This window comes from Xylocopa sonorina, chromosome 3 (genome assembly GCF_050948175.1).
Source record: "Xylocopa sonorina isolate GNS202 chromosome 3, iyXylSono1_principal, whole genome shotgun sequence".
Lineage (NCBI taxonomy): Eukaryota > Metazoa > Arthropoda > Insecta > Hymenoptera > Apidae > Xylocopa > Xylocopa sonorina.
In genome coordinates, this window is record NC_135195.1 from 4,187,074 (window position 1) to 4,212,491 (window position 25,418).

General features: G+C 27.8%; 4 protein-coding genes across 7 annotated transcripts; 3 read left to right on the top strand and 1 right to left on the bottom strand.

Annotated features, from left to right (window-relative positions):
* The first annotated feature begins 794 nt into the window (after positions 1–794).
* On the top strand, positions 795–2,538 carry Tango2 (transport and golgi organization 2). Its single transcript, XM_076893301.1, has 4 exons — positions 795–1,233; positions 1,372–1,612; positions 1,920–2,138; positions 2,211–2,538. Exons 1-4 carry the CDS (start codon positions 1,092–1,094, stop codon positions 2,422–2,424), a joined length of 816 nt encoding a protein of 271 aa, XP_076749416.1. The 5' UTR covers positions 795–1,091; the 3' UTR covers positions 2,425–2,538.
* On the bottom strand, positions 2,472–8,661 carry Fancd2. Its single transcript, XM_076893216.1, has 16 exons — positions 8,458–8,661; positions 8,001–8,384; positions 7,663–7,936; positions 7,230–7,589; positions 6,792–7,152; positions 6,281–6,714; positions 5,864–5,955; positions 5,599–5,773; positions 5,263–5,520; positions 4,849–5,185; positions 4,370–4,685; positions 4,004–4,210; positions 3,603–3,900; positions 3,309–3,526; positions 2,804–3,012; positions 2,472–2,704 (listed from the first exon to the last, which is right to left on the bottom strand). The coding sequence occupies exons 1-16, from the start codon at positions 8,615–8,617 to the stop codon at positions 2,579–2,581; spliced, it is 4,209 nt and encodes a 1,402-aa protein (XP_076749331.1). The 5' UTR covers positions 8,618–8,661; the 3' UTR covers positions 2,472–2,578.
* Positions 7,457–12,190, top strand: Car (vacuolar protein sorting-associated protein 33A). 3 transcript variants are annotated; one of them, XM_076893260.1, is made up of 9 exons: positions 7,457–7,597; positions 9,037–9,143; positions 9,365–9,561; positions 9,640–10,124; positions 10,234–10,354; positions 10,429–10,589; positions 10,665–11,210; positions 11,539–11,661; positions 11,770–12,190. In XM_076893260.1, exons 2-9 carry the CDS (start codon positions 9,039–9,041, stop codon positions 11,856–11,858), a joined length of 1,827 nt encoding a protein of 608 aa, XP_076749375.1. In that variant the 5' UTR covers positions 7,457–7,597; positions 9,037–9,038; the 3' UTR covers positions 11,859–12,190. The 3 variants fall into 3 exon arrangements, with proteins under 3 accessions (XP_076749375.1, XP_076749376.1, XP_076749374.1); XM_076893261.1 differs by having other exon boundaries at positions 7,463–7,597; positions 9,064–9,143; positions 11,770–12,189; XM_076893259.1 differs by lacking the exon at positions 7,457–7,597 and having other exon boundaries at positions 8,987–9,143; positions 11,770–12,189.
* A 429-nt stretch (positions 12,191–12,619) lies between these two features.
* Positions 12,620–20,548, top strand: Tao (Serine/threonine-protein kinase Tao). 2 transcript variants are annotated; one of them, XM_076893240.1, is made up of 12 exons: positions 12,620–12,978; positions 13,902–14,344; positions 14,671–15,019; positions 15,125–15,300; positions 15,435–15,597; positions 15,678–16,027; positions 16,896–17,141; positions 17,245–17,472; positions 17,588–17,827; positions 17,962–18,219; positions 18,475–18,731; positions 18,960–20,548. In XM_076893240.1, exons 2-12 carry the CDS (start codon positions 14,039–14,041, stop codon positions 19,078–19,080), a joined length of 2,694 nt encoding a protein of 897 aa, XP_076749355.1. In that variant the 5' UTR covers positions 12,620–12,978; positions 13,902–14,038; the 3' UTR covers positions 19,081–20,548. The 2 variants fall into 2 exon arrangements, with proteins under 2 accessions (XP_076749355.1, XP_076749356.1); XM_076893241.1 differs by having other exon boundaries at positions 13,906–14,344.
* Positions 20,549–25,418: the final 4,870 nt, after the last annotated feature.

A 25,418-nucleotide genomic window follows, 5' to 3' on the forward strand; every position in this document is an offset into this window, starting at 1 on the left:
TCTGATCTTACAAATAAAATAAGATAATCTAATTTAGTGCAATTTAAAATTTTATAAGAATGTCTATTCAACAACGAATAAATAATGTTATATTTAAATGTACTTATATGAACTTGTACTTCTAAAGTATTGTTGTGTATAAAATATATAAATTATATCATATAATAAAATTTATATTAGAATGTTGACATGAAGTTATTCTTGTACAAAAAATATTATTCTAATATAACAGTATTTTATATTTTATATATATGTATATAGATATATTGTTATTTATTAATTATACTTATTGTATTATAAAAATGAAAAATAATCTAGCAAAGAACAGGACATATTTAGATAAATGCGATCCATTAATAATTTGTAATGAACAAACCTAAGATGCACCAAATTCTGAAAATTAATTTTTTATAAGTTTGCCGGGCTTACTGAATGCGTTTCTCGTAGATGTCGTTATCTTGAACAATTTTATGCAATGCATCGATTATTACATTTGATATGGTTTTTTATGCATCTTTTTTTAACACAGAATGTTTGTTAAGTATATGTAGAAATATTACTTATTTGTATAGATACAGTAATAAAAAATAATAATGGGAAATAAGAAGATAGTGAATGACCAAGATTTCGCAGAAAATCACGTGTGATTGTTGACGTAGTAGACGAAATGACAAGCATAATGTTGCTCGTATTTGTATACTTAAAAAATTCTTCAGCTATTACTATATAATTAGTATACTAAAAATATGCACATGACATATCTCTACACTATGATAAATATATAAGAATTAACTGTAGTAATATCCTATTGTGTAAATATAATTACAATTATGATTACTATTCTAATGTGATATATTTCACAAGATTACACCTTTTTTTATTAGAAGAACAAGTTACAGACATTATTCATAGTGATCTATGCATGTTGTTTATTTACTTCATTATCTTGTCTTTGAGTATATATCACAAGAAGTAAAACGTTATCTTAATTTATGATTAGAATGATCTTATCACTGTTATGCAAGAAAAGTGATTTAAAACAAGAATCTGTAACGGAGATCATTATTTCTCTGCAGTAATTTACTCTAGTTATGTGTATTTTATTTATTTATCGTAATCCTGATGCCGATTCTGAGTCCTATCGATTAATTTTGATCTCAAATCGAGATGAAGACATTAAACGACCAGCATTACCAGCACATTATTGGGAAAATCATCCACAATGTTTAGGAGGTACATTTAAACTGTGCATAAAATTAATTATAATTATAGTCTTCGTTGAAATATATTAATAAATATACATTGTAAATATATATAATATGAAATAAATTTGAAATTTGTAGTATATAATAATAATTTATGCTTTGTCAGGTACTGATATGGAGCCTGGAAGAGAAGGTGGGACATGGCTAGGTGTATCATTAACAGGAAAAGCTGGAGTTGTTTTAAATTTATCTACTGAAGCAAGTTCAACTAACATTCCAAAACAAGGACGAGGATTTTTGGTGCCCAATTTCCTTATCTCAAAAGATTCTGCAATTTCTTATTTGAATGATTTGCACAAGGACAAGCAAATATATAATCCTTTTGTTTTGGTTTTAATGGATTTACAGTATGTAAATCCATTACATTATTTTTGAGTTGACATTTTTTATCAGTACATTGATGATATAGAATGGCTCAAGAAAGTATTTAAGTACTCATATATGTAATTTCTAAGTTATATCCAGAAAGCTAAAAAATAATTTAAGGATACATATATATATTAATATATATATATTAAAGTAATTTTTTTGCAAGGTATGAATCATGTAAATGAGTTACAAAAATATTCACGAGCTACTCTATATATTTTTTGGTACAGTACAATTCTTTAAATTAATATGTAAAATATTGATTAATCTGTATTAATTTTGTAGGAATGCTGATATTACCTACCTTAGCAGTTCTCTTACATCAAGAGGACCTGTTTCAAGTCAAGGTAGTATTCTAGGTTTTGGTAATAGTAGCCCTGATGTTCCATTTAAAAAAGTTGAAACAGGGAAAGAAATTTTCAAAAATATTGTTAAAAATGTCACGGTATCTAAGCAAACAAAACTTATTGAAGAGCTTTTGACATTTTTGAAATCAAAAGATATGTATGTATCATTTTTTAATGATTGTTACTGCACATTGTTATTGATTGATTATTTTGTAAATAATATTTGCAGGCATTTGCCAGATGTTAAATTAGAAAAACGTTATCCAACAAACTATAAGGAACTTAGTTCAATTTTTGTAGTAACTGGTGGATATTGTACACGAACTCATTCTATAATATTGGTTAATGGAAAAAATGAAATAACATTTGTCGAAGAGACGCTTATGCCAGATTCAACATGGAAACGTCAAATCTTTAATAACAAATTATCATGTAAATGCTAGTAGTCATAATAAAAATAACTATAGGCAATATTTACATTAGATTATATTATTAGATTTGAAAATGTATAAAATTTATATTTATCAGTATAATATATTGTTTTATGGAACTTATATTTTTAATAATTACTTCTTCTTGAGCTTCTTGGCAAAAAAATCATGGTGCATTATCTTCATCAATAAGATCATCACTAGAATCACTTTCTAATACATCCGATAATACATTAGTTGCATCATCAGTTATATCAGAATTTGGTAGAGTACTTCCTTCTGATGACAAATTCTGAAAACATTGATTAAAATATAAAACGTAATACAATGATACATATTTTTAAATATATATATATGTACATAATGAAAGTTTGAAAATCATTTAACACACCTGGGAAAGAATTTCTTGACCTTCTAAGTTTTTGTTAATAAGGTTACCCATCCAAAATGCAGTAGGACTATTATTAAGAACTAACATTCCTTTCACGCTATAAATTAATCTCTCTAATATGGTTTTTGCCGCAGGAATATATTTTGTAAGTGTAAGATCTTTCTTTTCTGCACTATCACAACATATTGTATGTAAATATCGTGTGCCTCCTAAAATAATTATATTATCTCAGCTAATTTTCTAATGCTAATTTTATTCTTTCAATTAACTGCGCGAACTACAAATTCACGAATTAAAACGATGTACACACTGTAAGCACTCAGTACAATTTTAATGTCTTTTTTTAAACCATTTATAATTGCATTGTATAAATTGATAATATACTCATGTGTGGCACGATTCATAGGTAAATAAGCACAAATATTTTTGCGATCCGTATTACTTAACTATTGAGCATGTAACCCATAGGTTGCTCATATTTGACAAATGATAATATGGTTGATACCTTGCATCATTTTTAATATTTTGGTCACTTCTTCCACTTGGTACTTTAAATTATGTTCCAAAACAGGCATCCCAAGGTTTAAAAAAGATTTCAATAATATTGGCATATGTTTTAGGAAAATCAGTATATTACTTTTTGTTGTTATTATTTTACATGTTTGTACTAACTTCTGTACGTTTGTTGCAACTTCATACCACAAATCTATTCTTTTGGGATCTCTATTGAGAAGTAAAATTAAATGTATCAAATATTTATTTAATATAAAAGAATTCAAATTAAATATAAAACACATACCTATCAATCATTGGTAACGCTACTTTTATACCATTAATTAAACCATCAAACATTTTTTTGAACAAAAAATGAAAGTTATTCTTTGTTATAGAGGGTATTCTGTTTAAACCGTCTTTAGATTTCTCCAATTTTGAAACTTCATCTGGTAACCATTCCAAAACTGAAGTAACTGTCTGTAATGGTAGTGGTTCGTTATTTATCCAACTATTTAACAATTTAATTACAGCTGATTTATATTGAGTACTAGCATGATTATCTTCTGGCCACTGAAGACATAAAAACCCAAATGCCATTTTTGCTAAATCAAAAAAAAGGGATTGTTAAAAAAAGCAGTAAAAGATAACAATTTTGGTAATTCTAGTGTCAGTAAATTACAAGTTTTATGAGATATTTATACTCACCATATTTTTCTTTATGTTCTTTGGTATAAGACTCTGAATGTTTCATTAATGATTGGCACATATCGATTAATGAAATTGATAGTGATATTTGTGTAGCAATATCAGATAGAGATTCAAAATATTTGCAAGATTCTGCAACAAGTTCTTTGCAAGATCTTAATGTAATATTGCTTTTATTTACTTGCATAGCTAAAGTTCGTAAACCATCTGAAGATCAATACATAAATTATTAAAATACATTATAGATTGTAGCTATTATATATAAATACATTAGATACAAATATGATAAATTTTCTATATTAGTATATTAAATTACATAACATATAAAATGTCTGTTTATATATCTGCTTCTAATATATAACACACCTCGCAATAATATATTGTAAGTAACACTTTCAAATTCCTTCCAATTAAATATTTTCGTTAAAAGGCATAACAATAATCTTCCAGCTTCTCTATTTTGGCTATCGTTTTCTACTCTCAAAGTATTCACAATATCTTGTAATTTTGCACAAATTTTAGGTAGCAACTTAATTAAATCTTCAATACATTTTTCATTAGTGTCATGTTCAAGAATCCCTAAAAGCTCTTGAACAATAAAACATACTTGTTTTACAGATATACTGCGTCCTACAGATTGCGACGTGTTTATTTCCATTTGTACATCCAGTAGATGTACTATCTATGAGAAGTATTATAAAGTATGAATAATAAATACAAATATAATTATGTTATGCTAATTATATCATATTACTTAATTTTGTATTAATATAAGTTCCTTAAAATTGAGTTTTTCAATATTATTTTAAAATAAAATACATATAATTAGATAAATGCAATCATACCGTTGCATCAAACTTTCTGAAGTAAATTGGATTTTTAGAACATATTACAGAGCTTGACTCCCAATTTTTACTTTCATTAAAGCTCACAGATTGTTCTTTAAGCTTTTTCTTTCCTTTTTTCCCGGTCTTTTTGCCAACTTTTTTGTCTATACCTACAAATGGTGGTAATGGAAACTGATGAAAATAACAAGGTGGTGGTTGATATTTTGTATCGCATAAAGTAAATAATGTGCTCAGTTCACTTTGCAAATCTATTAAATTATCTAATCGTTGTATTACTTGTTTCCGCAATAAACGGTCTTTTTGTGTAACAAAACCGCTAATTACCTCACGAAACCTAAAAATTTATTTTTGTGATCAGTTTGTTTAAAATCGCTATCATAATTTTATTTATTTACTTAATTTAGAACTTACCAATTAATGCAACATATTACCAAATCCAATACTGAGTTCTCTGCTATATCTATGTTTTCTGGCATTAATATCTCACATCCCAAAAGAGAGTTTATAGCACTCAGATCTTCATTCTTATTAAGTTTGATACAACAAGTTTTAAGAAGTTTAAACGAAATTGGTACAATTGCTCCATATTTTTTATTTTCAAAGGTTAAAACGCAATTTTCTGCTTCATTCTCTGCCTCGTTCAATCCAAACTTAGGAATTAATTCACCTCTGAATATAACATATAAGATTATCAAATAAAATGTTGTTATAAATGTTTTACAGTAAATATTATAAACCATTCTGTACCTGTAACTTGTTTTATCAACCATATTTGTATTAATAAATTCTTCTTCAATATATTTTGTAAGAGTTCTTATGAACTTTGGATTAATATTTTGAATTTGTGAAATAATACATGTTAATTCATCATAAAAAAGTGCTTTTGACCTTGGACAGCTCTTCACATTATTTAACACTGTTCCTACCAGGATAAAAGATAAAAAAAACATCAGTATAATTACAATTTTTATAGTAATTGCATAATATTATGTAAATATTTTACAATGCTTACTAAATAAGTCATAAGCTGCATCAAATTGTTCTGTCTTTTCCACTAAATGTTTTATTGCCATTACTGCTCCTAAAACACCTTTACACTTTGTCCTAAAATGTAGAAATAGAATTAGATATAACAAAAAATATTTTTTGTTTATTTTACAAATATTTTGTACAGTATTTTACTAACTACTTTAAAAATAAGGTACTTTAAAAATAAGGAACTATAGTAGAAAATAACCAATTTGGATTCATCATAGTTCACAGTCTATTAATCTTGTTGTAGATATTAAAAACATTCTTATGTCATTTCTCTTATAGCAATATCATATCAGTATATACTTTATACTTAAATAATATTATTTTGACAACGAATTTCCAATTTGGGCATTTGCTACTAGTACATTTTATACTTTATCATATTAATACATACAATGGATTAAAATTTGATAATTGTTTCTGCATTAGTATGAATAAGTCATCACGCAAGGAATCTGTTATAGAACTGGAATTTGTACATAAATGTTGTAATAAATCGTTCAATGTACCAACTTCTTCTAGACTTAAATTATCCATCTTTTCAAGTGCAATACGAAGATGATTACAATGCGTTACTAAGCATTGTCTGTCTTCTTCTTTTGCTACCATATTACGAAGAAATGCTAAAGCATTTCTAACTGTTTGGTCATTATCGCCTATTAAGAATATAATTTTTTCTAGAATCTCTCTTTGTTTAAATACATTCTTTTTGTGACACCTAAACTGTAAACGCAACCAATCACTGGAGAAATCAATAAATACACGCTCATCTGTTTTTAAAAAATTACTCGACACTTGCAATGCAGTTGGTTGTAACTCTTCCATGACCTACAAACAGTATTTTATATAATTTGTGTAAATTCTTAACAAAACGACCATGTTTGTATTATGTATATAATACGAACTTGTTTATAATCGTTATACAATGAATTCAGTAAACTTGTTCTATAAAACCCAGATCGTATATGTTGTTTAAATATAGTTTCAACAATTTTTCTTTTTGTTTCTGTTGTTGAATATATAAGAAGTAAAAGAATGATATCAAGTGGTTTAGGATCCTTAATAACATCTTTTATAACTGTTATAGTTTCATTTACTATATTTTTTGAAAGAAGCATATTCATTTTTAAAGTATTGACTATATCCAATTGGCTTTGCAAACATTCCTCAATATTCTCTCCTATGAGAGGTTGCATATCGGTATTACGCAATACTTTTAATGTTTTTTCAAAAATTTTTATATTTGTATAGTCCTCTAAAACAAATCTGTGCAGGAAATTATCATAATTATCACATTTATATTATATTTCCATACTGTACTCTGTAATCATAATTAAACATACTTTACAATAGCTGGTATTGCATTTACTTTAACATTTGTTTTCAATAAGTTTAATGTTTTTTCTTTATATTCATCTAAATATTCTTTTCCAAGATTTAAATTTGTCATACAATTTAAGATCAACTTTATTAATTCAGAATTCTCTTCTAGAATTCTTTTTAGAATTTCAGCAACAGCTTGATGTTGTTTGTCAGTTACTATATCAGGCAAAAATATTATTAATTCACTCTGAAACCACAAAGGACATGTTTCTAGAAGTTGTTCCAAGTTGCTAGTCAAAGCATTGGAATTTGTTATTACATCCAAGAAACGAAATTGTTGCAACAATGAGAGAGCCCAAGGTATTGATTCAATGGAATCACTAAAAAAGTATAATAAATAAAATTAAAGAAATTAACGTCAAAATACTATAATAATAATAATAATAAACATACGCTATAAGTACAGCTTCATTCAGCTTGGTTAAAAGACTGTTATGTATTTCTGGATGTAGTTCTGAAACTTGCAACAGAAGTTTTACAAGAGATGGATTATACAAAACATTTGACATTTCATTATTAATCTCCAGTTCCATATCAGCTAAAGCACTTAAGAAATTCTGTTCATTCTCGAAATACTTTTCCATTAAAGTAATTAACTCTATTTTCTCATATTTCTTTGAATTCAGTAGCTCTTTCATTTTCTTTTGAACTATCACAATATCTTTACCTAAAACAATTTAATGAACAAAATTTGATATAATCTAAATTATAAATATTTGATTAATACTCACAAAGTAGATGTGGACCATTTGGATTTATCTTAATGCCCGATTCGTGTAAGAATTCAACAAATTTACATTTTACAACAGAGATTGCATTAATATCTTCTTCTATGTCTGTCGAAACACGTGATAAACTATTGGAACTACTTCTCTCATTATTAGTATCATATGAATCTCGTGTAATATCATTATTATTGCGCCTTTTCTTTACAACTGTTGATTCTGCCAAAGGAAAGCCCAAATCATCACCGCTAACAGATTCTGTGTTATCATAACTTTGTGATTTACGTTTACGTGATGTTTCTTCAATTGTAATCTTTCTTTTAATCGTTTCTTCTGCAAATTCACTACTATTACTTGAAAATACATCATCGCATGATGATTTACCTTCACCTGTGTGTAAATATTTTGTTTAATAGCTTCACAAAACTTGAATATTTTTGAAATACTCTTCCAATAAACTTACTTTGAGTTGAAAAAGATTTCTCAGCAAGTAAAGAACTGTTACGTTTTAGTTGTTGAACATTTTGTGATTTAGTTAAAAATGAATTACTTTTTAATGGTAATTGACCTTCTTTTAAGTTTTTATGCAAACCAGCACCAAATTTTAATTTTCTTCTATCCATGATCAATTGGTTATACTTTCATGTATAATCATATACAATATCGTTTCGCGCCTGATTACGATTAAACGAAATAATTCACGCATATAAACACGACAAAGCGAAAAGAACTATGTAGAGAAAAACTATATAGAAAAAGACAAAGAAATATAATATATTTAAATAGCATAATTTTGTACAAACTAGCGAATGAATGAATGATTCTATTTAGTCACATAATTTTTTATTAGTCGATTGCGTCTTCAAGAGACCGGCACGCAATTATAAAACAAAATTAGTGGTATCAGCTGATTGTTGATTATTTTCGATAGAGGAAAATCGATAATTTCTTATCACTGTATATATAATAGTGCGTTCAAGATACACACAAAGTGACAGAAGCGGTGTACATTTATTAACTAATGTAAATTATAAAATTAAAGATATGTCATCTTCATACTTATCTACAGGACGTTTAAATGTGGGAATTATACAAGAACAAGCAAGAAAACAATTACTTTGCTTGCTTGAAAAATGTGATGGCACGAAGGTATTGTGTATAACCTCAACATGATATGCATTGTTATTATGTTAATAAATAGAATTAAAATGACAAATATTCATTTATGTTATAAGTGATATTTATTAACTTACTTTATAATTGCATAGATCACATAGTGTAGTATGTAGTATATTACGAATTGTATGCGTTTTATTTAGATTCCACAAATAAATGCACAATACTAAACGAATTTTAATATATTTTAATAGGCAATTATATGGGATCAGTCTCTTGCAGGACCTATTGGTCTTGTTGCAAAATACAATTTACTTGAGGAACACGATGTCGTTAAGATGTATCCTTTATGCGGTGGTAGCTTGACGATACCACCAAATATTGTCAATATAATATTCATAACCAGACCTCAATTAGCTCTTATGGATTTAATTGCAGAAAATGTTCATGGGTATGCAGAAACAAAAAATGAAATAAAAAAAAATTATTGGTTTTAAATGAAAATTTTAATGAAACAATTACTTTATAGCGAAGAAGGGAAAAGGTCACGTAAAGAGTTTCATTTATTCTTTGTACCAAGGAAAAGTCTCCTTTGTCAAAAGAAACTGCAAAATCGAGGTGTCTTTGGTAGTTTCACCTTAATAGAAGAATTTAAATGTGATTTATTTCCCTTTGATAATGATCTTCTTTCTATGGAGCTCAGTGGGTCATTCAAAGAGTTTCACTTAGAAAATGACCCGACTTGCTTGTATCAAGTTGCACAAGCTATTCATGGTTTGCAAAAAGTGTATGGAAAAATTCCAAAAGTTACAGGAAGGGGACCTGCTGCTAGTACAGTATGGGAATTATTAGAGAGATTAAGCAGAGAAGAGGACGACAATAAAACAACATCTACTCAGTCGTCTACTATAGAACATTTACTATTATTGGATCGTTCTGTAGATTTACTTTCACCTTTAGTTACACAGTTAACATATGAAGGATTAATAGATGAAATTTTTGGTATAAAATATAGTTGAGTAGTTTTTTCCTAATGGTACAACCTGAATAATAGAGAATATAGAAATATTTACTAAAATATCTTTATTATCGTTGAATATTTTATTATGATATACAATTTTAGATACTGTACAGTTACCTGCAAAAAAATTTCACGATTCTCAAGAGTCCCCAACTGCAATGTCTCTTAACGAGAAAGAACAAATTATATTGAATTCTGGAGAAGAATTGTTCGCAGAAATTAGGTGAATATTGTTGTATTTTATTATAACTATTTTCAATTTTGCTTTCACATTTTACAAGAGAGTTTTTAATACAGAGATAAAAATTTTAATGGAGTAGGACTTGTTCTTAGTAGAAAAGCTAAACTTATTTCATCTCTATTTGACGAAAGACATGGTGACAAAAGTGTACAAGAAATTAAACAATTTGTAGCACGTTTACCACATATGTTAGCTACCAAGCAATCATTAGCAAAACGTAAGTTTTTTTTTAATTTAACTAATTTAATTGAATTCAAATAATGTAATATATATTCTTTTTTTTACTTCTTAGATACAACAATAGCAGAAATGATAAAAGAAGTAACAGATTCAAATAGTTTTTTAGAATCACTGCAAGTAGAACAAGAGTTATTGAACTGTATAGATACAGATAAACCAAACTCTTTCATAGAGGATATGATAGCACAGCAACAACCGTTACTGAAAGTTTTACGACTTCTTTGCATACAGTCTTTAACCAATTCTGGGCTTAAACCAAAATTGTTAGATTACTATAAAAGAGAAATAATACAAACATACGGATTTCAAAATTTACCAACTTTATTAAATTTAGAAAAGGCTGGATTATTAAAACAACAACAATCTGCACGTCAGTATGCAGTTTTAAGGAAAACGTTAAGACTTACTGTTGAAGATGAAAGTGAAATAGCGCCAAAAGATATTAGTTATGTACATTCTATATATGCACCATTAAGTGTACGATTAGCAGAACAACTTGTACAGCCAATTGGTTGGCAAAGTTTAAATGATGTAATGGGATTACTACCAGGTCCTACTATTACCAGTCCTTCATATAATGGTCGATCAGCTGGAAGAAGTAAGGAATATGTAATGTTCTGATTGAACATATTTTACTGTTTTCTTAATATATAATAATTGTTTTATGTAATTTCATGCAAAGTGAAATAGACAAGTGAATTCGACTGAATATTAAAAGACTTCATTTTCAAAATATGGCTCTACTGTATTAATAGTTGCAGTCATAGTAATTAGTAAATAGTATATTTTTTACTTATTGTGTATGTAGAATAATCTGCATTGTGAGTGGTACATTTATTGGATTGTACCTCCTGCCTTGGGACACTTTGTATAAGAAAAAAATATTTTAAATCACACTATAACTGATGTATAATTTAATTTTCTAGGAAATTCAATTACTAGCGAAGATTCTAATTCGGAACCACCGAAATTAGTAATGGTATTTTTTATTGGAGGATGTACATTTGCAGAAATATCTGCTCTGAGATTTTTGTCTCAACAAGAGGATTGTAAGTACTAATAGAACTCTGTTATATTATTATAATTTTGCAAGTGCTCCTTTATTTATACGTACGATATATATACATATATATTTTATAAAACATTTCTATTTTCAGTAAATGTAGAATTTGTTGTCTGCACTACAAAGCTAATAAATGGAAACACGTTCTTAATGTCGTTAATGGAAAATTTAGAAAGTACATAATATATATAATGATTATAAAGGTGTCATTTTGTTTGTAATATATTGTGCTGATATTGTTTAAGCATATTTTCTTCAAAATATGTCTGAATTTTTGTCTCAATAAGCGATTTAATAAGCAAAAACTTCGGCAACACGCGTTATACATGTTATTTAAAAAGCCATACCTTTTAAAGAATTTTATAAGCATTTATTTATACTATTTATATATAAAAGATACACATATAAATTAAGAAATAATACATTGTTATATTTATCGGAAAGGTTACTTTTTATATCATATTTGTAAGTTAAAAGCAATTGTATATAATACAGATATGTACATAATTATTCATAACTGATCTTACGCATTGGAAATTTAATTACGTTAAATTTGTTTCAATATATGAAAGAGGATTAAGAAAAACAAATGTTTTTATATGTTATTTCCAATAATTTTATTTACATATCTACATTTGATTAAACTCGATCAAATATTATGCAAATTTATAAAAGGGATTATACAATAAAACAATTACAAAATGTCTTTTCATTAAATACATCTATACATCGGTATACCTAAAATTGGTAAATATTAAAGCCAATTTTGATCGAAAGTAATTTATCATATATATATATATTGAAGTAATAGAAGTTAAAAGGCAGCGTTATCGTATAGTTTAATCACTTTTCGTTTATCAGCGTTGTTTTATCAAATTAAAATGTGAAATTGATAAAGAAGTAACTCGTATTTACCGGTAATATCTTCTAGTTTAGTACTTGACCGGCTTAAAGCGCCACTCGTCATCGACGGAGAACTCGCCTGCTGTGTAGAGTACACCCAGGCCAGGCCGAAAAGGCGTCAAAAAGTTTGCGAATTCTCGTGTGTCCGGCCAACGGTGGGTGCCGTATTGTTGCGTTACCGCGGATTGTCGCGTCTCGCGCGTGTGTGCGTACGTGCGTGACACGTACGAGGCGTGTACTTTTCCGGGGTGCGGTGCGTTTGCACGACGAAAAATTGTGATCCTCGGATCTTAATATGCTCGAAGGATCGGCCAAGTTCAGGAAAAAGAGGTGCTCCGCCTGAAGAGAGTGCTTGGAGCTGCGCGCATGCTTCCGTGCTTGCTCCTTCGCCATTTTGGAGGTGAATATCATTTTTTTTCCCATTTGCCGGAGTTCTCAACAGATTTCAGTTGATAGACCGAGATCTAGTCGCGATGTCGTACACCGGATCCAAACACGGCAACCGTTTTCGGCTAGAAGGACAATGTCCCTCCACTGTATTTGCGGGACCAATCTGACGCGATTGCTTCGAGTCAGGGACCCAACCCTCCTTACGCCCGCATTTCTACCTCCTGCGAATTTCACTCGATCGCCTTCTTTGCTTACCAACTCTAATTTTACTATTATTTCTGGCCCCTATCGCGAATATACTTGTTCCTTAAAGAATCCCGCATACCCCCGAAAACACTAATTCCCATCCACTCTAAGGATGCTTCGTTTAAAAACATATGATATTTATTTAACTTTGACGAGTTTCCACGGATAGAATGGTGTATTTAATATTGTGAGTCTCCTGATAAAGTGTCAAACTCATTTTAATTCTACAAGGAAACGTATCATAGTGAAAAAAAGCCTTCTCAGTGTGTTCTATGTTCTGCAACTTTAAATATCTCCATTAGCTGAATATTGCTTGTTATTCAGATTTTTATCGAGGTACTTGCTGCTGTTAATGTTTCATGAAAAAATTATGTTAAGAAAAGCACGAAGCGAAGGTATACGGATTATAATGAATTATAGTGCATACAATTGTATGTGTTTAGCTAAAACAATATATTTTATTCTATTTAATTTTGTGCTCCCATTATTTCGGAGGAGCATGTGTTAATTATATTTTCTACAGCTTTTTTAGAATGTTTTGTACGAACTATATTTTAATATCAAATGAAACGAAGAACAGTGTACAATGAAAGTCAATTTGAATTTAAAGTAATATCATATAAGATGAATTTGATTATTAATTATTAATAATTATGATTAACATTCATATAATATGTTCTTTCGCAGATAGAATGTTAAATTTTGGAATGGACTGACAGAGGAGTGAGAAAGATTATAAAATTTAGGGTAGAAGATTGAAAGACAAGAAAACGTCTAAAGGTGTCTGAAATAGGCCTTGGCCATTTAATTATTAACACTTTACTATGCCAGCTGTTCCAAGGCCTGGTAGCCTTAAGGATCCAGAGATCGCTGAATTATTCGAGAAAAATGATCCGGAGAAAATATTTGAGGACTTGCGCGAAATCGGGCATGGCAGTTTTGGGGCTGTTTATTATGCACGATGTTTGGTTACCAAAGAAATTGTTGCCATCAAGAAGATGTCATATCTGGGAAAGCAAACTCTTGAAAAGTGGCAGGATATCTTGAAAGAGATTCGATTCCTTAGGCAACTTAACCATCCTAATACGATAGAGTATAAGGGTTGTTATCTCAGGGACCACACTGCCTGGGTATATATTTTTCAGAATTATGAAAAGTGTCGACTGATGCAATCGCACTTCTTTCGTTTTATATAAAAAAGCAACAAAAATCATGATTTTGTTTATTTTCAACTTTATAGGATAACTTGAGTTTAAATAAAAATTTAATGAATTTTTAGCACCATAATAAAAATTTGTTTGCATACATCATTATACACAAAATGAGAGCAGTGTGATCGCGCTACTTTACTTGAGGATAATTAAATAATATGTAACCGTAATTAATAAATTGTTAATGTGCATTGCAATAATTGTTACCAGTGGTGAAATTTACAAATTGATTTGGTTAATTGCAGTTGGTAATGGAATATTGCCTTGGCTCTGCATCAGATATTATTGAAGTTCACAAAAGACCATTGAAAGAAGATGAAATAGCTGCGATCTGTGAAGGTGTGCTACGTGGTTTGCATTATCTTCACTCACTTGGAAGAATCCATCGAGACGTGAAAGCAGGAAATATTTTACTTACTGAGAATGGAACAGTAAAATTGGCAGATTTTGGATCAGCAAGTATAAAGTGTCCAGCAAATAGCTTTGTAGGAACTCCTTATTGGATGGCACCAGAAGTGATATTAGCTATGGACGAAGGACAATATGATGGAAAAGTGGATGTATGGTCTTTGGGGATAACATGTATCGAATTAGGTATTTATTTTTCTTTACCGAAACACTTATCAAATATATAAAACCCTAAATTTGTTTAAGATTATACTTCAGTATTTAATTGATTGTAAAATATTCGAATTTCAGCGGAACGGAAACCACCTTATTTTAATATGAATGCTATGAGTGCTCTATATCATATTGCTCAGAATGATACACCAACTTTAAATTCTCCAGACTGGTCAGATGTTTTCCATCACTTCGTTGAAGTGTGTCTAACAAAAAGTCCAACCGAAAGGCCAGCCTCCGGAAAACTCTTGGCAGTGAGTCTTTTATAAAAATTTTTACTTTTATCTATAATATAACAAATTTTTTACTGCCTTGTTGTTTAAGTTTTACGTAAGTAGATATACTGTAGTTTAGTTAGTTGTCTTCTTATAGGCTTTCCATTTTACAGCATCAATTTGTCACCAGAACTCGTTCCCCACAAGTTTTGATAGACTTAATTCAAAGAACGAAAGCTGCTGTTAGGGAATTGGATAATTTAAATTATCGAAAAATGAAGAAAATTCTAATGATTGATGCTTGTGAGACTGAAAGTACAGTTGGTGATGCAGATGGTATGTTAAGCTCTTAAACACTTAAAGTTACAATATTTATTTATATCCTGGTTCGATTTGTTTACATTTATGTGTTACAGATACTCCTGACGAGCAAATAGGTGGTGATAGTAGCAAAAGTAATTCAATTACTTCAGAGCATTCAATTCATTCAATGGGCGTTTCTGCAAGCTCTCAAAGTTCCTCCACCAACAGCCTGCCACTGCCAACTGCTGATGCAAATGATTATTCTACGGGATCTGTACGAAATCGACATAAAATATCGGCAGGTGGTGTCACTGCCAATCTTCTTGAACATGGTGCCAATAATTTTGCAACAATTAGGACAACATCAATTGTAACTAAACAACAAAAAGAACATATGCAAGAAGAAATGCATGAACAAATGAGCGGATATAAGCGAATGAGGCGGGAACATCAAGGTGCTTTGGTAAGTGTTGATGCATTTAATATCTTTTATGCAAATGTAATTTTACAAAAATGTAGCAGAAGTATTTTGTTATCAAAAATTTGTCATCAAAATCGAACAGTAACTTTTTAGTGAATGGATTTTTTACATTTCATTTAAATCGATTTACAAACTCGTTTTTTTTCTCTTTTTGTTTCGAAAAAATCGGTATTCTAATATGAAATCGATCAGATGTGGATATATATGTGACACAAGTGCCGAAATGGAGATAAGAAGGTTCGTTTTAGTCCCAGTCCTGAGCGAAGGTCGAGCGAGACTTCTTATCTCCCCTTACACTTCCAAAGTATGGTTGTGCGCTTGGATTACATATGCAGGATGTTCAGGAATCATTGATAAAACATTTTAAGGGTGACTAAATAGAGGACAGGATAATAAAAAATAAAAAATAACAAAATTATGTACAGGACTTCTTGTAAGAAAAACAACTTCGAAAATACATCAAATATGCATACACTCTACATATAATAGTAAGGGCTTATTGTGAGTGCAACGCAGATTACCATTCATAGCCGTGTAGGGTTTTCGTCACTCGTCGCATTGACAATGGACTCCCATTATATATTTGACGAATTTCTAAAGACGTTTTCCTCGAACTTTTGAGCGTAATTTATATAACTTGAAAAATATATACATTGGCAGACGAAATATCACATCCTAATAGTTACTTTTCCTATTCTTCATGTTGGGAATTAATTTTTTTCTTTTTTTTTTTTTTCGAGAATTTCGACGTCACCGAATAATTTTCACCTTAACCAATTGTAGTTAGCATCGTATCGCACTAATGTATCTTTTTTATTAATTTTATTACATTTCAATAATTTCATTGTAGGTAAAATTGGAAGAACGTTGCAAAATGGAAATGGAGTCTCATAAACAGTTATTAGATAAAGAATATGAAACTCTTCTGCAACAATTTAGCAAAGAATTGGAGAAACTTCAATTCAAGCATTTGCAAGAACTAGAACGTAAGCTTAAACGAAACCAAAACGCTGAGAAGAAACTTCACAAAGACATTACAAGCAAACAAGAAGCAGATAGAAAAGCGTTAGAAGCGCAGCAAAAGAAAGAGTACAAAGTAATGGAATAAATATTATAATTAATATTTTTTGTTTTAGTAAATTTCGCATTTTCATTTTTTTAAATAATTTCCAATAATTAGGAATATTCCATTTTTCAAGGTTTACAAAGAGAGGTGGAAAAAAGAATTATCTCAAGATGAAGTTACACCAAAACGGCAACGTGACGCTACACTCCAAAGTCACAAAGATAATTTACGACAAATGGAAGCGCAAGAAGAACAGAGACTTGCAAGAGGGCAAAGGGAATATCTTGACCTTGAAATTCGTAAATTCCGTAGAAAAAAGCTACTTATCTTCCATAATTTGGAGCAAGAGTTACTTCGAGATGTCAGTATAATATTTTTTTTTCTCTACAGTTAAATATTCATTTTATTATCATTTTATATTATTATCGTCTTTAGTATTTTAGCTTCATAGCTTCTAAAAATTTTTTATTATATAGGAATTAAACAAAAGACAACAACAATTAGAACAAGCACATAATATGTTATTACGACATCATGAAAAAACACAAGAATTGGAATACAGACAACAAAAGGCAGTTCATGCTCTTAGAGAAGAACAGGTTCAACGACAACATAGTACTGAACTTAATAATCAGCAGGATTATATGCAAAGAGCAGAACGTGATTTACGTAAGAAACACGCGTTGGAACTTAAACAGCAACCCAAGAGTCTTAAAGTATGTAACATACTTTAATATTTTGAAATACTCGTGCATACTTTATTTAGTCAATGATAAAGGGTAAAGAAGATTTCATTTTTACATAAATAAGTCTGAGTTTCTCTATAGTTTTCTTTTTTCATTACTTTTAGCAAAAAGAAATGCAAATTCGAAAACAGTTTAGAGAAACGTGTAAGATACAGACACGACAATACAAGGCATTGAAAGCTCAAATATTACAAACAACAGCCAAAGAGGAACAAAAGGCTGTTATTAAAAAGTTGAAAGATGAACAAAGAAGAAAATTAGCTTTATTGGGTGACCAGTATGAACAAAGTATTGCTGAAATGCTCCAGAAACAAAGTATACGTTTAGATGAATCACAAGAAATTGAATGTCGTAACCTTAAGGTAGGATATTTTATCTATTTAAAATAAAATCAAATTGCAAGATATCAACAATTTTTTAAAAGGTTTGATATTCTATATTCAGAAAACTGAATGAATATATTTAAAACATTTTTAGTTTCCTTCATACGACCGGCTACATTTTTATCGAACATTAGATGAATGTTAATAATAATTTCATAACTGCAGCCCTTGTCCTAAATAATATTCAGAAAGTAATATATAGAGACATTAATTATAATTTTGGGTGTTTTATAGGAAAGGTTAAATTATGAACTAGAAATTTTAATGGCGTATCAGTCAAAAAATAAAATGCAAGCGGAGGCGCAAAGAAATAGAGAGCGTCGTGAATTAGAAGACCGAGTGTCAGTTAGGCGAGCTTTGCTTGAGCAGAAAATGGAACTTGAAACTCAGGAATTTCTCCGTGAACGCAGTGAACGGATACGTCTACTACATGAGAGACAAGAACGTGAATTACAACAATTTGACGAGGAAAGTGCAAGAATAGGATTCAGGTATGTAATTTATAACATGTTTTTCTAGTTCGATCAGATGTGATGAATATTAAAGGAAGGAGAAAATCTTTTAATTATTCTCTCTCTTTTTATGATTCAATGTGTATCTATGAATCGCTCAAACCACATTTTTAATAATTCGTTACCATATTCTAATAAAAATAAATAAAAAAATAATTTAATATCATATAGCTGTACCTTTATACATATTTTTTCAAATTATTGCAGTGCTCTGGCGATAGCTGAGGCATCAAAAGAATCTTATCCAGACGATGAAAGCCTTAGTGGCTCAATGTTAAGTCTGGCTCACAGTAATAGTTCTACATCCTTCCCCCCTAATAGTCTTTAATTTTAATCATATTAATAGAATATGTATGTATGTATGTTTGCCTGTAGTGAATGCATGACGAGCCTGCCGATGTTTAATTCAATGACTTACGTATATAGCAAAAGTTGGCTCGTTATATGCATTGAACCCAAATCTAAAAGGTTTGTTAGGGTTGGGAATGTGTATTGGACTGAAATTAATGTAACAGCATATTTTTTAATTATCAAAATATGTCAATGTGATCTATCTGGAAAGAGAGCTTCATATTGAAGAAGAACTTAGATGCTTTTTGCAACGTTGTAATATTTATTAATCATATCCAAATACCTTGTGAACTAAATAAGAGTAAAAAGAAAAAAAGAAGTCATACCATACTGAAAAGTAAATTTTAATGCTCTTGGGTTTGAAGTAAGCCAGCTATTATAGCATATGGGACATTTTATATGCGACTACAGAAAATGTTTAGAAACATTTATTTATCAATATCTTGCAATTATAATAAAAAAATAAAAACTATATAATATCACAATTCTTCAATTATTATAGGTTTGATTTTGATTTAATTGGGGATTTAAAATAATAACAAGATAGGAATAATATTTTCGATGAGGATTCGACTTATTAAAGGTCTAGTATATTAAACGATCTTATATTATACAAGAAGTGCATGTGTTGGCCTTCGAACCTTATTTCATGCTTTCAATAACACTTAGTCTGATTTAACACAAAACTGAATGAGTCGATTTATTTATTTAATTGCATTCTCGATGCAATTATATTATATTTACAAAGCGACAAACTAATGAGAAAATTTAGTTGAAGTCCGCCGTGACCAAGTTGAAGCATCCCATGTTGTAGTTATAATAATGCATTCATGATAGGTAATATTTGTTATTTCGATAAGAGAGATTAATTTCTAAAATTTCAAAGACATTTTTTTTACTCTTTTATACGATTTATTTTACATTATTATGAAAAAATGTCAATATCAAAAATTAAAATGATAATAAAATTATTGTTGAATTATTAAAACATTATAGTGTCTACTTCAAATTCCTTTCAACATTAAAATACATATTCTTGATTTTAATTTGATTGGATATGAAGCTATGATACAATTCAATTACTTATGTAACTTCGTTAATTTTTTAAAAATAATATTCTATATATATATTTTACACAAAAGTGGAACATAAAACTATACAGTGGGAAATACTTAAACAATCCACTTAAGGTTTGCATTCTTGGAATAAGAAACAATGTTCTAAGTAAGAAGTATTTGTTATTATATTTAGATATCTTGAAATTATAATATCCTTTATTATAATTTCAAGGTAAAGAAGTAATTTATATTTACGTATAATGGGCATTGCATACAATTATTTGATAATGTATTGAAATAATTAGTTAATATATTTTATTGTATTTGATAGTTTATACTGAATTTATATAAAATATGTTATATTTCATTTATCTCAATCTTTACTGCAATAAAAATATAAAAAGAAATTATGGAAATAATATTAGTATAAAATATCTAAATGTAATATCAAATATTTCCTATCTTAAACATTTAGTTCTATTTTTAAAAAATGAAAAATATCTTAGATGGTATTTTTTAAGTACCCCTGTATATAGAGCTAAATAATCGAAACTTATGTAAGTAATATATCAAAGATAAATGTTTTTTTACTTTCATTGAAAAAAATTATAATAATTCTTTCTTTATAAACATTTTTCGCTACATATAAATTTCTTATATTTTAATGAATTGAATTGAAAAATACAATTTAATATATAATGCAAAAAATGGTTTTTTTTTAGTATTTCGTAATACGTAATATAATTAAATTCATGCACTTGTGTTCAAGATAATAGTAATAAATGAAATAAATACCGTTATTATTTACGTATTATGATCTTAAATTATAGAATTAAAATTCATCTAACGACTCCTTTGATTTTTTGCCATTACAAAATAATTGAATTTCTACAACTACCTTTACTTGCCAAAATGAATCTGCAAATGTTATTCTAGTCTGTACGTTGCTTCCAATACACGATAAATCTTTTATGTTAATTTTCAAGGTATGAATAAAATACTTCTTCCACAGTTGATTATAATATCATTATTATCAACATTTCAGTTGTATTATATACGATATTCTGTTGTAATTGTCCAAAGTTTCCATCCAGTACACATCCCAATGTTGTACTCTTATATTGTAGTATCTAATTTGTTTTTTTTCCATTTAATACATTTCCATGTACTTTTTCTGTTTAATATCTTCACCTGCATATATATTATAAAGTATTGAATTTTCAAATTCAAGTAGTTGTGACCATTCTCCTCTAAGTATTTCAGCAACTATAAATGCTGTTTATGAAATATTTTCTCATAAACTATAAATAATGAAAATATTATTTTAAAATAAAATTGTTTTTATATTAAATTTTTGGAGAAAACTTTTACATATAACATAACATGTAAATGTTGTCTATTCAATGTTTGGATACAACAAAAACTTATGTGTTTATATAAATATGTCGTGATTTGTATGTTATATAAGTTAAACTAAATATACTCTGTAACAAACTTTCATGTGGAAATAGCAAAATAATTCTATAAAATATTCATTATATTAAATTATTTTGCTTTTTTAAAACTGTTTTATAAAATTTAAAGTTTAATGTGAATGTCAAGCAATATTTATATGTCTTATAATTATTTACGTTGATAATGTAGCGCACATTCCAATTTTGCTTGTACAATATAATATTATTTATTAAACAATATAAAAAGAAATATAAATTCTATGGTGTAGAATACATTATGAGAGTTAAGAATGTGTTTGATAAATGGTAATAACAGATAAATTCAAAGGTAAAAAGTTTTCATACTTATGTGTTGGAAAGTTTCTGGATGAAAATGGTCACAATTAACTGAATCATTCTTTTTTGTAATAATACAATATGTAAATATATACACACGTTATATACTAGAAAAAATGTAGCGTTAATTGCAATGAAGCCTGTAGCATTATATACTAGTACTGCGTATAAAAATTCTTCCTTAGATTACACTTAGGAAGATACATGAATATAATAGAATCTTTTAGTGTATTGCTACAATTGATAATAAACAGTGCAGGCTAATAGAGAAGTTCGTGCTACATTTTATGTTGTGATATGAGTAACTAAAATAAGCCATAATATTTCAATCCTAGTCCATAGGCAATCCATATATCTTTCCATAAAGTAATTATTATAGATTTATAAAGAAGTATTTTAACATATTAGTAAATTTCTTAATTACTAAATTTATTCTCACAAATATCTTCTGCATTTTATAATTTGACAAAAGAAATTCATGTATTATAATTTTAATGATATGAGAAATTTATAGTATATATAAAGTATTCTTTGACTCTCTGTAGAAATATGATTTACGCAAAGTAACTTATAAATCGTATAAAAAAATATTCTAAAGTATGAGAGATTTCATATTTGCATACAAATTCATAAAATCATTATATTATCAAGTTACGAAAATGGATGAGAAAGAAAAGAACTCATGCATCATTAAACATAAAATAAACATTTATAAGGCTTTAGACTGTCCATGACTTATAATAATATATACAGGAACAAAATCTTTTATAATTAACAATTTATTTAGTAAATAATAATTCTGAAATTATTTTATACATTAGAATTTAAGGTACAAATAAAGATTTATTCACGGATGGCATTAAATTTCATAATTTGCGAAAATTGTAAGTGTTATATATAACACACTTATTTTAACATAAGGAAAATATTAAATTTACTGACAATATATAAAATTTTGCAATATTTCCAATTTATAAATTTATAGAGAAAATCTTTTTAAGTATGAATTAATATATTTGTTAAAAAATGATGGATTGCATATATATAGAAAGGCTAATAGCCCAAAATAAAATTTAATATTGCAAAATTGTAAATAAGTAATAACTTTTTTATTTCATTTATATGTGCAAAGAATTAATGTTATTAAATTTTAAGAAATATGTATAGTATAACTAAAAAAAGTTACTATAACAATACCCTGTTTCGGACAGATCATACAATTTTATTCAAAATATTATATGAAATAAGCAATTATATATAAATAATGTCAGATATATCATAATTATTATTAAAATTTGTATTATTAATGTTAATGCTTTGTTTTATAAATATTTTTTTATATGTAGCACGGATTCTCTATGAGTGTGATTGTATGTATGTATCAAAGAAAGAAAAAAAGGGAAAACAACTTTTAGATCACGATCGCGTGACTCTTATTATAAATTGCTGAATATTAATTTAGAGTATGACTTTTTGCTTTACTAGCATTTTGTAAATATTCATTCACTATATGTAAGATTTTAAAATTGAATCTTAATTATGGACACTAGAATTTAGTACAATAGAGTTAAATGAATTCTCCAAAGCTATGGCTACTAACTTGGTAATTTGAATTTGAAAAGTGATATACAAGAGATAGCCAATGAAATATAGGCATGGCATATCAGTTTTATGGATTTACTAATCAATCAATACTTATAAATATTTGATCAGCTTCGTTCTTACTTATTTTCAATCCATCTGTAATTTCTTACTTTCGATTACAATTTTTGTTACAATATATTCGCTAATGTTCAGCTTGAATATACAATATTTTTTTTAATTGATCTAAAAGTGAAAGAAGAAATTAAAATATTATCTTTACCTTGTAACATGATCTAATAAAGGAAGTGTTGCATTTGTTAAATAACAAATATACTGGAGAATATATACTAACATATACTATGGATATCACTTTTGGCTTTAACTAGATAATAATGTTCGTTTTTAGTAGTGCTATTTTCTAACAAGAAAAAAAAAATTTGTAATGTTATACAAATAATATGATCTATGTTGAAGAATTGACATCGATCGAATCCTAGAAGATAGAAAAACACTTCAGAGCACATATAGGTGGAGATTTATAAGAAATTTTGTAGCAATATGTAGCACATGTTTTATATGATTAAAACAAATAATATAACTGCACACATAAAAGTAATAGTATAACTTCAAAATTACAGATATCAATGGAGGAACAGTAAATTATTAATCTGACTTTCATTAAAATTTATATAATAATAAATTAAATCTCTAGTATTATGAAAAATCAACTTGTTTTACCTCACATTTATTGTACGTATGTGTATAATATATTTGCAACATTATTTGGTACATAAATGCTGATTTATATTAAAATTTCAATCTGTAAGAATTTAACAAATCAAACTTCTGACATATATAATTCATGATAATTTAATATAATTAAGCTTTTTAAATTGATATTATATCGTTTGTACTTTGCTTGGTACAAAAACTTATGCATGTAAGCATAACGTGAAACTAATGCATTAAAGAAAATGACGGTTATTGATTTAACAATTTTTGCATGATATTAAAAGAAGTAAGTTTGAATAAAAGTTAAAAAGAAAAAACAATTCTCTATGTCAAACAATTACGTATCATGTAAATTTTTAAATAAAGTTATGAAATTATTTTAAAAGATGAAAGAACATATCTTAAATCATTTAAAAAATTGTTGGAATTTATTAAGACTAATAATTTAAGCATAACTTGAAATGTGAAATAAGAATGGTTTTGTGTAAAGCGCAACGAAAGTTATAGATTATTACAAATATTAAGATGGAATTTAAAGTTAGGTCATTCACAAAATTTCACCTCTTTTAACAATTATTGAATTTATACTTTTCAGCATTAAATATATTTTTTCGGCTTTTAAAATTGAATTAATAGAAAGACGAAGATTATGGTAAAGTTTCATTTATGAATTTAAAATTGAAACTGCAAGAAATAATTAAATAATAATGTTTTTACAAAGTGTGTATATTGTAATACATGTGTTTATTTATTTAATCGAATTTAATTTCTATTTCATTAAGAGATATAGGATATTTTAGTCGAGAGACATTAAATATTTATACAGCGAACTTTGTTCAATATATATTAAACTTTTCATTCCACTTTAATATTTACAAAACATTCAATGTTAAAAAAAATTTTGTAAAATAACTATAAAAATACATTTTTCCCCGTAAGGTGTTACTGTAAGAATGTAATGCATCATAATCAGTTGCAACAAGCTGATATGGAATAACGAATGCGAAAATTTTTGTACTGACACAGTTTTATTCCTGTCTCATTTTATTCTCATTTATATAGTAAATGTTTGTCATAATGTATTCTGTATATGTATATATATATACTATGTATACTGTAAATATTCGTAAAAAGATTTCATCAATATTTAT

Excerpts from the sequence above, each read along its gene's own strand:
- Fancd2 (XM_076893216.1), bottom strand. The coding sequence starts at position 8,617 with ATGGATAGAAGAAAATTAAAATTTGGTGCTGGTTTGCATAAAAACTTA. Across the intron at positions 8,385-8,457 it reads GAAATCTTTTTCAACTCAAA|GTGAAGGTAAATCATCATGC; the intron begins GTAAGTTTATTG and ends ATTTACACACAG. Across the intron at positions 5,956-6,280 it reads TTATCAAATTTTAATCCATT|GACAAAGTGTAAAGGTGTTT; the intron begins GTATGTATTAAT and ends TCTACATTTTAG.
- Tango2 (XM_076893301.1), top strand. The coding sequence starts at position 1,092 with ATGTGTATTTTATTTATTTATCGTAATCCTGATGCCGATTCTGAGTCC. Across the intron at positions 1,613-1,919 it reads TTGGTTTTAATGGATTTACA|GAATGCTGATATTACCTACC; the intron begins GTATGTAAATCC and ends TTAATTTTGTAG. Across the intron at positions 2,139-2,210 it reads TTTTTGAAATCAAAAGATAT|GCATTTGCCAGATGTTAAAT; the intron begins GTATGTATCATT and ends TAATATTTGCAG.
- Car (XM_076893260.1), top strand. The coding sequence starts at position 9,039 with ATGTCATCTTCATACTTATCTACAGGACGTTTAAATGTGGGAATTATA. Across the intron at positions 9,144-9,364 it reads AAAAATGTGATGGCACGAAG|GCAATTATATGGGATCAGTC; the intron begins GTATTGTGTATA and ends ATATTTTAATAG. Across the intron at positions 10,590-10,664 it reads CAAGCAATCATTAGCAAAAC|ATACAACAATAGCAGAAATG; the intron begins GTAAGTTTTTTT and ends TTTACTTCTTAG.
- Tao (XM_076893240.1), top strand. The coding sequence starts at position 14,039 with ATGCCAGCTGTTCCAAGGCCTGGTAGCCTTAAGGATCCAGAGATCGCT. Across the intron at positions 15,020-15,124 it reads GATAACATGTATCGAATTAG|CGGAACGGAAACCACCTTAT; the intron begins GTATTTATTTTT and ends TTCGAATTTCAG. Across the intron at positions 15,301-15,434 it reads CCTCCGGAAAACTCTTGGCA|CATCAATTTGTCACCAGAAC; the intron begins GTGAGTCTTTTA and ends TCCATTTTACAG.